The sequence below is a fragment of the Thamnophis elegans genome, chromosome 6 (genome assembly GCF_009769535.1).
Source record: "Thamnophis elegans isolate rThaEle1 chromosome 6, rThaEle1.pri, whole genome shotgun sequence".
Classification (NCBI taxonomy): domain Eukaryota; kingdom Metazoa; phylum Chordata; class Lepidosauria; order Squamata; family Colubridae; genus Thamnophis; species Thamnophis elegans.
The window spans coordinates 84118292-84130685 of NC_045546.1; the positions used below are offsets into that span (position 1 = coordinate 84118292).

General features: G+C 39.3%; 1 protein-coding gene across 1 annotated transcript in view; it reads right to left on the reverse strand.

The window, feature by feature from the left end:
- The window catches only part of LOC116510591 (cadherin-12-like), a 30411-nt gene extending 18598 nt beyond the window's left edge, over positions 1–11813 (reverse strand). The window contains exon 1 of the mRNA XM_032220200.1: positions 11565–11813. Coding sequence (XP_032076091.1) covers positions 11565–11650 — 86 coding nt within the window. The 5' untranslated portion in view covers positions 11651–11813. The remainder of the gene's footprint in view (positions 1–11564) is intronic.
- Between the last annotated feature and the right edge of the window lie 581 nt (positions 11814–12394).

The following is a 12394-nucleotide window of genomic DNA, read 5'->3' on the forward strand; positions in this document are numbered from 1 at the left end:
GAGGTGATATGCTGACTCTGTAAACCGCTTAGAGAGGGCTGAAAGCCCTATGAAGCGGTATATAAGTCTAACTGCTATTGCTATGGTTTCGCTGCAAACTGGAAATAAATGCAAACAATGTAAATGCAGTTTAGTTGACAAGTGCCTAAAGTATGACAATGAGCAGGCAACTCTTGCATCTTGATTATAATTATCCCCAGGGAGATCCATTGTAGTTTCAAATGGTTACTAAGCAATCTCTCATAAGCCAAGGACTATCTGTATTCAGTATATATGCCCTATTGTTAGTTGTGGATCCAAATGATTTGCTGCAAATGTTAGATTGAATAATGTAACAAGGAGCCATGGATTTAAAAAATTAATACACCAAAGACCAAGGCAAAAGCATTTGACAGGAAAAATAGAATTAACGATTTTAAGTTATTCTTAACTGGCAAAAAAAAAGAGAGCAGATAATGTACTTTCATAGAACTTTGGCTAAAGGTCGAGAAATGGATGGAGGAATGAATTGTAACTTTTGGCAGAAACATAGTGAATATCTTATTGTCTTTTTTACGTGCAAAAAGGAAGGACAAATGTTAAAGGAAGGGACAATTGCTTTCTGTTTGATTTGATAAATGGAAATGAGAATTGGGGATGGCAAGCGAAACATAAAATTAAGTGGAATTCGGTGGGAATGTAACAGTTCAGAATTGTGTATGGTAAAATACAAAGAAATAACCCGAAGAATGGATAAGTCCTGAATTAATATAGACTGAATACAAGAGTGACTTATCAGCATGGAACAAATACATGGAAATAAATTGGCTAAATAGAAAGAGTAAATTATTGAATCACAAAATAAATATATGAAGGAAGAAATGACATCCTTTTCTCACTAGCATATTGTACTATAGACGCAATGAAAATGGGAGAGGAATAATGTTACGTTTCCATGCAGCCAGCTCACTCCTAGGATTTAGCAAGTTCAAGACCAGAGGGTCCAACTTGCATTGAGGGATGAAAGGCTGTGGAAACCAGGCAGAGGACAAAGAAAAGGAAATAGAACAAAATGATTCAAAGGGACTCTGTCTTAATTGGCTTACCATAAGTCAACCTGGGAACTTACCATTAGTTTTCAAGATCAAGTTCTTTTCCTGATTAGCATTTAGAGTCCTCATAAAATCTACACTATTCTCACTTTTTGTTAGCTGCAAACAGCTTACAGGCCACTTTCCTCCTAAGTGAGTTCTCATTTATATTATATTGCATTATATTTTTATACCACTACAATTCATCTGACTCAAAGTGGGTTACAAGTCAGTAAATAACTATAGTAGTAATCAAAGAATACAAAGCAAAATGATATGTAAATTCTTCCATAGGAAATGCATCATCCCACAATATAATCAAAGGGGGTTGATCCTGGTTCGGCCCGGATTGGGTGAACCTGTAGTCGTGGTGGTGGGAGGCTCCGCCCACCTGCCTGGACACTTCTGCGCATGTGCAGAAGCATCTCACGCGCTCCGGAATGAACCAGTAGTAAAAAAAATGGAAACGCACCACTGAATATAACATACAAGATTCAATATTCATGGTGCTGCAATTCACTTAGGACAAGAAAATTATTAGTTTTTGGAGGCTTTCTGAAATAGCTGGATGGTAACAAATTTCTGGAAAAAATTGGAGAAAATGATCTCTTTTCCCTCAGCACTCTTGTCTCTTCTCAGAAACCTACGTGATGAGGTCCAGGTCTGTTCCTCTGCTTAATGAGGATGCAATTTGGTGAATTCTCCAGTACCCTTATTAAGAGACTGCAGATTTTGGGCAACCACACAAGGAACACATTTAGCAATGTTTCCTTGGGAAATATTCCAAGCACAGAGACAAGTAATCTTATGTACATGGTCGAGATTCAAGGAAATGCAGAAAAAGAAATTGCAATGGCTACTATCAAGATATAGTCAATTTAATTTACTAAGAAAGCCTGGAAATCTTCTATGCAGTTAGTTAGAGCTTTCAAGATTTTTTTTTCCACCTGCAGTAGCAGTAGCTAATGCTTGACTCTGACACTGGCCACATTCTGGTACTTGCATGGATATCATCTTCTTCATGTGAGCTATAAATGTCCCTATTTAAAAAGGAAATACTGTACATTTAATACAGCTAATTCAGAGGTGGGTTCCTACCAGTTTGGTTATAAGCCGAGGACCACCTGTACAATGAAAGTTCTGTAGCTGGCTCTAATTTTGCCCTTAGGCTATTATATGTATATATGTTCTTAGAAGGACTATTTAAGAGTGAAGACACCCTCCAGCAGAGGTGGGTTCCTACCAGTTCGCACCTATTCGGTAGAACCGGTTCGTTAAATCTACCGAACTGGTTAGAAGAGGTTCCACCAGTGGACCCGGAAAGCAGGCCACACCTACAGAAGAGCTTCCAAAAAATTTTGAAACCCACCACTGCCACACACACACACACACACACACACACACACACACACACAGACTGACACAGAGAGAGAGAGAGAAAGAGAAAGAAAGGAAGAAACAAATAAATAAAAAAGAAAAAGAGTGAGAGAGAGATGAAAGAAAAAAAGAAAAAAGGGACAGAGAGACAAAAGAAATGAAAGAGAGAGAGAGAGAGAGAGAGAGAGAGAGAGAGAGAGAGAGAACACATGACCAGCAAGCCACTCCCACCAGGTCACATGGCCAGCAAGCCACTCCCACAAATGAGGCCACACCCAAAGAGTAGGTTCCAAAAAATTTTCAAACCCACCACTGAGCTAATTCTATTCCAAGTACAATCTTGGCTATCCATTTTTCATGTAGTCTATGTAGGAAGGAGCCATACTCAATACCACAAGGGCAACCTCCCATATATGATAAAGGGAGCCCCTCCCTTGAAAATAATTTGATTAGCTAATTTTATCTAATATTTGCCTATGAAAACTGTGGGTTCAATATATTTTGGTATTAAATTGCTATTTAAATTGCTAAACAGTCTGTGCTCACAAAGGTCTGTGTTTGTACCTAAAAGGGCCTTTTAGAATACAGGCTGACCTAGAATCTGTGAATAATGAAATCCTTTAAAGTTTGAACTCAATTCTTTCTCTTTTGTTTGTTTGTCTTTCCTCTGGCTGCTTGTCTGACAGCAGGTATGATGTGAGTTACTCTGACCTGAGCAAGCACGGTTTTGCTGCAAATGCCCAAGATGCGAAGGGCTCATTTGATTTGACAGGATGCAAAAACTAATTTGCACAGATAACCCTAGAGGTTCAAAGAGTCAAATGAAGCAGAGTGAGGGGAGAAAGAGTTGCTAATGTTTCCCCCGAGAAGAAGACAAACAAATTTGTCTGTGCACAAGAGGAGGTGAAAAAGTGACTACGTTGCAGTCATCAACACATCCTAATTGCTGTCTAAACATTTCATCACTCACCGCCCTGTTTTTCTTAGATGAATTGTGCATTTATTAAACAAATTGTCTTGCCAAATTTGTTGTCATCTCTTTATTTGACTCAGGTTGACTCAGCCTTCCATCCTTCCGAGGTGGGTGAAATGAGGACCCAGACTGTGGGGGCGATATGCTGACTCTGTAAACCGCTTAGAGAGGGCTGAAAGCCCTACGAAGCGGTATATAAGTCTAATTGCTATTGCTAACTGCTATTGCTATTTCTCATAATGAATTCAACAATGCATCAATATATTTTCCTTCCTTCCCTCCCTCTCTTCCTCCCTTCTTTTTAAACCATATTAGATTATGATGATTTTCAGGCTATGATAACGGAACAAAAAACAGAAGGGAGAAAGTCAGCCCTCCACCTCAATGTCACAGAGATTTCTCAGCAGACGTTTTACTCATAATATGTGGAACCATTTTAGTACAGAAAAATAATTAGAATGAATGTCAACAAGAGAAAAAAAAATATTAGAATGTATACCAACGAGAGAAGATGTAGGAGAGAATTTGCCATTACACCGTATTGGTCCAGAATGTTTTCCAGTGTCAATATAGGATAAATCTATGAAAAATGTATCATATATATTTCCCTATATACAAAATTCTGAGTATTTCTGAAGCCCTGTTACACTTTTAGGCACTTTTTTAAAAATAATACAAATAGTTTTACTTTCCTCATACAATTTAGAGTCCTCACGACGCCTCATACAATTATGCGTATACCAGAAATCAGATTCAACCCAAAGGAGACTTTTAAGATGAAAAAATAAATTTAAAAAATGTTTTTCTTGGCAAATGGATCCTAAATCTGACATAGTGGAGAACACTACCCTAAAGTCTAAAAATATGTAACAATCTTGTTCCGTTCATTTTGCAATTATATCTATCCAATTTGCTCTTCTTCCAGTGTATGATTTTTCTCTTTCCACAATCCTGATGAAAATCAACAGTTAACACTTGCTTTTTTTAAAAAAAAAAAAAAAACCTGTTTTGGTTTTGTCCAAACAAGAAAAATAAACTCAGCATTATCAATCATCTTTTGAAAATATTCTCCTTTTTTCCCCCCTATTCTTTAAATCAGTGGATTTCCTTTCCACTGTAGCTATTATCTTCTGATTCCCATATGTCAAATCTAACAGATTTGGAAGTCTTTGTCCATTATAGAATATGGACTTAGTGTTTCTGCTGCCAACATGAAAGGTTTTGGATTGTTTTGCGTTCTGGAGTTATGCCACTTGTTGTACAAAGCACAGATCTATTGTCTTGTTTCTTTGTCTGTGTTTTGCAGATTATAGATGAGTGTAATAGGCAGTGTGAAGGCTAAAGCTGTGTCTGGGAAGTATCTGAGAGAAAATGAATTAATTTGCAATGAAATGGCACACCACATTTATATTGGTGATTGCATAGAGAAAAGCATATCATCTTCCTAAAGACCTGTTTCTTTTCTACTTCTTTCTCCTAATTCCAACTTTGCAAGTTTCTCTTTTACAATATTTCGAAACTGACATAACAGATTATTCACCCCGACAAGGAGAACTCGATCTTTAAAAGCTAACACAGCAAGACACACTCAGAAGTTGTAATCACACAAAAATTGTCTGGAAGTAATTTACGATTTTACTAACATCTATTTATTGACTTTCAATTTAAATTAGGGACATAAACCTTATGTAGTAGTGAAGGGTAACACATAATTAACTAAGACCTACATATATTTTCTGCCACTCGGTTATACCAGGGAATAAATAAGCAAAACCAGGTTAATACACTGGCTGCTACTAAAAAAATCTCAAAAAGTACAATCCTTTTATTTTTTTTAAAAAAAAATCATTTAAGTACTAGTACATCTTGTACATAAGTGTAAATGTGAGGGTACAACTAAAGTATTTTTATTCACGTAAATAGAACCATCTAGTTGTGCTTATGTGAAAATAGGAAGTCCTCACTCCCTGACCACAAATGGGACCAGTAATATCGATGCTGAGAATAGCAATAGCAATAGCAGTTAGACTTATATACCGCTTCATAGGGCTTTCAGCCCTCTCTAAGCGGTTTACAGAGTCAGCATATTGCCCCCACAGTCTGGGTCCTCATTTCACCCACCTCGGAAGGATGGAAGGCTGAGTCAACCTTGAGCCGGTGAGATTTCAACCGCTGAACTGCAGATAACAGTCAGCTGAAGTGGCCTGCAGTACTGCACCCTAACCACTGCACCACCTCGGCTCTAAACCTTGACACTAAGCAAAATATGTGACTAAGGCAGACTTACGACTTCACTTCTGCTTCCATGGCTCAGCAAATCACAATGGTTATTATGTGAGACATCACACGATTGTAACTTGTGTTTTTATTGTCAGCTTCTCTATTGATTCCGCTTATCAGAAAGTGGTCTAAATCACACAAATGCCAATGACGTGACTGTGGAACACTGCAACACACTTGTAAATACTCCCAGTTAGGAAATGCCTGAATATCAATTATGTGGCATATATGACAGTTGCAGCAGTTATAAATGTGAGGATTTGTTGCACTTAGCTGAGTGTCAGAAGGGCTCCTCTGAACCCATGGCTCCCCAAAACTGAAGCATGTTCTCTTGAAAGCTCAACGCAGTTGCGTCAAAAGGCTATTGTGTGTTTCATTGGCAATACTGACAGGGACAAAACAAATTAAGCAAACTTTTGGAAAGCCTATGCAGAAAAGTCAGCAGACAGTGTGATAGTTCTGTATAGGATTTCCATCTATCTCTATCGCTATCCCTATCTGTATCATCTCTGCCCCCTCTGTACATATCTGTCTGTCTGTCTGTCTAGCTGTCTGTCTAGCTCTCTAGTTATCACCTGGAAATTTTATTAGATTTATATCAGAGGTGGGTTCCTACCAGTTCACACCTATTCAGTAGAACCAGTTTGTCAAATCTACTGAACCGGTTAGAAGAGGCTCCACCAGTGGACCCGGAAAGCAGGCCACACCTACAGAAGAGGTTCCAAACTTTTTTGAAACCCACCACTGGTCCTTGGATATGATTATTCTACACTATCATGCTCATATTTATAAAACTCAGTGCCTCTTTGAAAGGTAAGGATGACTACTGCGTTTGTGGTGCAATCAGAACATTGCGTGTGTTGAAGTTGTTTTAACGCAAACCAAAGATGCCTTTTAAAAAACAAGTTTACATCCTATTCTTATGGATGCCAGTGCTGTGTGTGAGTTAATTCAAGGTGGTTCTGACAAGTGTCGTCGGCATCTTCATATCCGGTCACATGGGCGGCAAGCCACTCCCACAAAGGAGGCCACACCCACAGAGTAGGTTCGAACAATTTTTGAAACCCACCACTGATACATACATACATACATACATACATACATACATACACACATACATACATACATACATACATACATACATACATACTTGCAGCAGGATTACCCAACATCTTTCCACTTGTCTAGTGTAGCTCTTCCCACAAAAGAACCACTGGCAATCTGGCCTTCTCTTCTATCTCTTCCTCACGTGACCAGCCCAACCTGTCCTGGCCCAGGCCTTGGGACCTCTTCCACCATCTCACCAATACTGTTGCTTCATCAACATGTCTTCTAAAACCCAGTGAGAGGTCTATCCAGTCTTTCTCTTGTGGCAGCCAGGATGCAATCTCTAAGCCAATAGCAGCCATCCTCTCTTCCATGGGGTGGCAATCTCGTAATCTCTATTTTTTTTCCCTGAAGGAGCACAGCCTCTTTCCCTTGTAGCAGTGTTGTTCTTTCTGCTTCCCCTCACTCCTCTTTTTCCTCAGCTTCCTCTAAGTTCTGCTTTACTCCAACTCCTTCAAGCTGTCCTCTTTTTAAAAAACTCAGTTCCCGGAAGCTGTCCTCTTACTCTTCCTGCTGCGGACTATCTTGCCCGGGGGGGGGGGGGGGGATGTCCCTCAGGATCTCTTCCGGTCTCCATTCCAGGGTCCCAACCAGCTAGGCAATCAGGGAAATTGAAAATAGAGCATGCTCCACTAGCAGGCAACTACATCAGGCAGTAATAATACAGAAAGATGAAGAAGGTAGATGACCCTTTGATGCCATTGGCAAAGGCATCCATTCATACTGTTTAGGATAAAGCAATGGCAAATAGCAGTTAGACTTATATACCGCTTCATAGGGCTTTCAGCCCTCTCTAAGCGGTTTACAGAGTCAGCATATCGCCCCCACACTCTGGGTCCTCATTTCACCCACCTCGGAAGGATGGAAGGCTGGAAGGCTGAGTCAACCTTGAGCCGGTGAGATTAGAACCGCTGAACTGCAGATAGCAGTCAGCTGAAGTGGCCTGCAGTACTGCACCCTAACCACTGCACCACCTCGGCTCTTACTAAACTACTGGGGGTTTTTAAACAAGAAAATGACATGGATAGAATAAGAAAAATATTGAGAATATTGTACTAGATTATGAGACACTCAGATCAGATGGCACTTTTAGAATACAAAGATGTTTATGATGTTACTAGATTAAAAGGCCTCTGGGTTTTCTAACTGCTGATGTTACCACACCAGAAGTGAAAATCCAGAGCTGCAAAGACTGAATTATAGTGGGAATAGCTAATGTGAAAGCATGAACATAGGAACGCTCAACACAGTGAAGATGAAACAACTTCACATTGACATCTTAAGCATCAGTGAATTGAGGACCAATGGGAATTCACATTTTCAGTCCGAAAAATCAGCTGTTCACTGTGCAGGACATTGAAAACAAAAAAAGCAACTATGTTACTTTTGTAGTTAGGAAGGGTATAGCAAGAACAGAATTTGAATACAATGCAATAGTGATTGAATAATATCAATTTGTGGACAGTTCTTCACTATAACAATTGTCCACATTTATAATCCAATCACTGTTGCAGAAGATAATGTTTGTCAAAACATTGAAATAAGGTATGCCTTATGGAATGCCAAAGTTGGAAATATTGAAGAAAATGTAGTTGCATTCTATGGTTTAAAAAGCCAAAATGAAGCAGGATAACAATTGATCAAACTCTGCCAAATCAATTATTTCTTCGTTGCTAACGCTATCATCAAACAAACCAAACAATGCCTCTGAACATGGAAATGATGAACATGGAGTACATGGGAATAAAATTGACTATACTAGCAATAGCAATAGCAATAGTAGTTAGACTTATATACCGCTTCATAGGGCTTTCAGCCCTCTCTAAGCGGTTTACAGAGTCAGCATATTGCCCCCAACAACAATCCGGGTCCTCATTTCACCCACCTCGGAAGGATGGAAGGCTGAGTCAACCCTGAGCTGGTGAGATTTGAACCGCCGAACTGCAGATAGCAGTCAGCTGAAGTGGCCTGCAGTACTGCACCCTAACCACTGCGCCACCTCGGCTCAAGCTAAAGAAGAAGAAGAAAAGGCCACCTTGGGCATATACAACTCTTTAAAGGAGAACATCAGGAATTTTTTTGAAGTCCTGAACTTATTGAAAAAGAGCTAGAGGAAATGGGGAATGAACTTTAAGACGTTATGGATGAATGTGAAAATATGAAGAAACAATGTTTGAATAAACCAGGGGAATTCACAAGAAGAGAAGCCAACGCCAAAAAAAAGTGAAAAATCTTGGGGAGGGATTGAATCAAAGTTCAGTTCCTTCCCAACACAGAGCTGTTGAAAATGAAAATACCTGGATTTGATGACATGAACAAATGACATATGAAGAGGTATACAGACACGCAAAAGAAAGTAATTTTTTTCCTAAAGATCTGTAAACTTAAAATGAAGTCCCAATCTTGCAGTGATATGCTAAAAGATACTAATGGACCGAAAGAAACAAATTCAGAGAAGAATCAAAATGCAGATACCCCACAAAACCTTCCTTGCTTACAAGAATCTCAAGTGCTAGGTAAGCATGAGTGGAATATTCATGAAAATATGGTAGGAGAATCCAAGAAGACAATTTGATGACAATAGATATCACAGAATTCACAATTAACATGCTTCCCTTAAGGCACAAATGACCAGATTCAAATTATTATATTTCAAACACTATGTGAGAACCGAGTGTTCTGAAGAAGGCTCTGATGCTGGGAAAATGGCGCAGTGGTTAGAGGCAGCACTGCAGGCTACTTCAGCTGACTGCAGTTCTGCAGTTCGGCGGTTCAAATCTCACCGGCTCAAGGTTGACTCAGCCTTCCATCCTTCCGAGGTGGGTGAAATGAGGACCCGGATTGTTGGGGGCAATATGTTGACTCTGTAAACCGCTTAGAGTGGGCTGAAAGCTCTATGAAGTATATAAGTCTAACTGCTATTGCTATTGCTATTGCTATTGCTAAAAGTACAAGGGAAGATCAAAAGAGGGAGAACAGCCACAGGCTGGATTGGCTCAATTAGATAACAGTTGGAAGATCTGAAGGATCACTATAGAGACATGTCATCATGCAGAATATTTAAATCAACCAACCAATCAATCAATCAATCAATTGAGCAAGGAGAACAATCCTGGTGCACTTAGATTGTTTTTGTATTGTACCTGTATTGAGCCCCAACAAGTAAATAACCTAAATATCTGGAAAACAATATATTGCTTCAGGTGATGGCTTTCTATTTTTTAGTGGGTGAGAATAAGGGCATGACTATGGCTACGCAGGTTGCAGGTTACAGAAATAAGATGAATTTGTAAGCTCAGGGCTTGCAAAGTATATACAGGAACGATGTAGGATATGGAATAAAATTCAGAATATATAAAAGGGAACCAGAAGATGCTGCCTGGCTGAAAATGACGTGGCTTCACCAACCTACTTATTGATCTCAGGTTTTAAATGCAGAATAAAGGGCTTATTATCTTGAACTTCATCTTCTGTGATGGAATTCCAAAGTGACCTTGAGAACCCAGAAAGAGGCAGCAAGAAAAGTTAAGGAAGGAAATGAGAAATTCAGGGCTGTCTTGTCACTTTTGTCAACCGTACATATCTTTGTCTTCCTCCCTTAAAAAGGTAGTACTGAAATTACATGTCACATGATTTTCAACATTGTATTTGCATTTTTACAGAGAGCTAAGGAATAGTAATTATACATAGCTTGTACTTCACACTCAAACATATACATGCATGTATCTCTTTGTGCATGCAGGTAAAACCAGATGCTGCCAATTATATATCTGTTGCTTATAATCAAAGTTATTGCATTTTAGTATTTATGCTATGTTATTCATTTCTAGGACCATCAATTTGATGTGCAAATGTGCATTCTGTTTTTATTGAAAGGAACTTCTATTTCATCGTCATTCTTCCTGATTAAAACTGTGCTTGTTGTGCCTAATAGATAAAATTGATCCTGGGGTCATTATAGATGAGATTCCTGGGAAAGAGTGGAACAAGACCGTGGCACGACAAAACCCGCGCTCGACTAAAGCGCGCCCGATTAAACCGCATTGCTGACGTCATCAACAGGGCGACAACAGCAAGCGCGGAGAAGAAGGGCGCTTTAAATAGCGCTTTGAAAGCAAGCCGATTCAAGTTAAGGTAAGAGTTAGGTTAGGGTTAGGTTAGGGTTAGGTTTAGGGTTAGGTTTAGGGTTAGGTTAAGGGTTAGGGTTAGGTTTAGGGTTAGGTTAAGGTTAGGTTTAGGGTTAGGTTTAGGGTTAGGTTTAGGGTTAGGTTAAGGTTAGGGTTAGGTTTAGGGTTAGGTTAAGGGTTAGGATTAGGTTTAGCGTTAGGTTAAGGGTTAGGTTTAGGGTTAGGTTTAGGGTTAGGTTAAGGGTTAGGTTTAGGGTTAGGTTAGGATTAGGTTTAGGGGGGTTAGGTTTAGGTTAGGGGTTAATTTTAGGTTTAGCGTTTACAGCGTGCTTTTTTCTCTGCGCTGTTGTCGCGCTGTGATGACGTCAGCTACGCGGTTTCGTCGAGCGCCCTTTAGTCGAACGCGGTTTTGTGGTGGAACCGAACAAGACACACAGAATAATTCTGCCTAAATTATACAAGGTGGAAGCTTTCAGGAGAATTATGTCAAAATTTGATTGCATTGTCCTACTAAAATAAAGATCTTTCCAGAAAGCCAAGGGACTGTTTCATAAACAATCTTTACGATTATTTTTACTGCTCCCAATTCATTCATGAGTCTGAGTTCGTGAGCTGTGGGACATTCCTTACCTGACAGCACTGCTTCCAATGTCCAAGTCCTGAGCAGTCACGGCTCCTATAATGGTCCCAACCGGAGTATCTTCATATACCTCCATGGTATAAAATGGTTTGCTGAAAACCGGAGCTCGTCCACATCCAGGACATTGATCTTCACAGTTGCTGTGTCTTTGAATGGACCCACAGAATGAAGCGATGGTCAAGGTGCACGTTTGAGGCTTCTACTTTGAAAGTGTATGCCTTTTTTGTTTCAAAATCCAGTGGCTGCAATGTAGACAAATAATTCAGATTGATTATTTCTCTCTCTCAGATCTTTGGACAGGATGAAAATGTTGCCTCTGTGCATATTTTCATTTAGAATGTTAACTTTTGAATCAGAATATTAACTTTTGAATCAGAATATTAACTTTTGAATCAGAATATTAACTTTTGAATCAGAATATTAACTTTTGAATTAGAATATTACTTTTGAATCAGAATATTAACTTTTGAATCAGAATATTAACTTTTGAATCAGAATATAACTTTTGAATCAGAATATTAACTTTTGAATCAGAATGTTACTTTTGCTACTGTTTATTATACAAACACAATTTTGATGGGGCTGAAGTGAAGACAAACACATTATGCACACTAACACACTGTAGCACAAGATACAGGGTCCTGCTAGAGAGATGTTGTAAAAAAAAATCAGGGAACATTTTGTTATTATGTCACTAAAATGTGCACAGTTGGCTTCTTGGTGTCCTAAGAGCCAAGGTGGCGCGTCAGTGGTTAAATGCAGCACTGCAGGCTACTGCTAGATCAGCAGGTCAGGGTTCAAAATCTCACCGGCTCAGGGT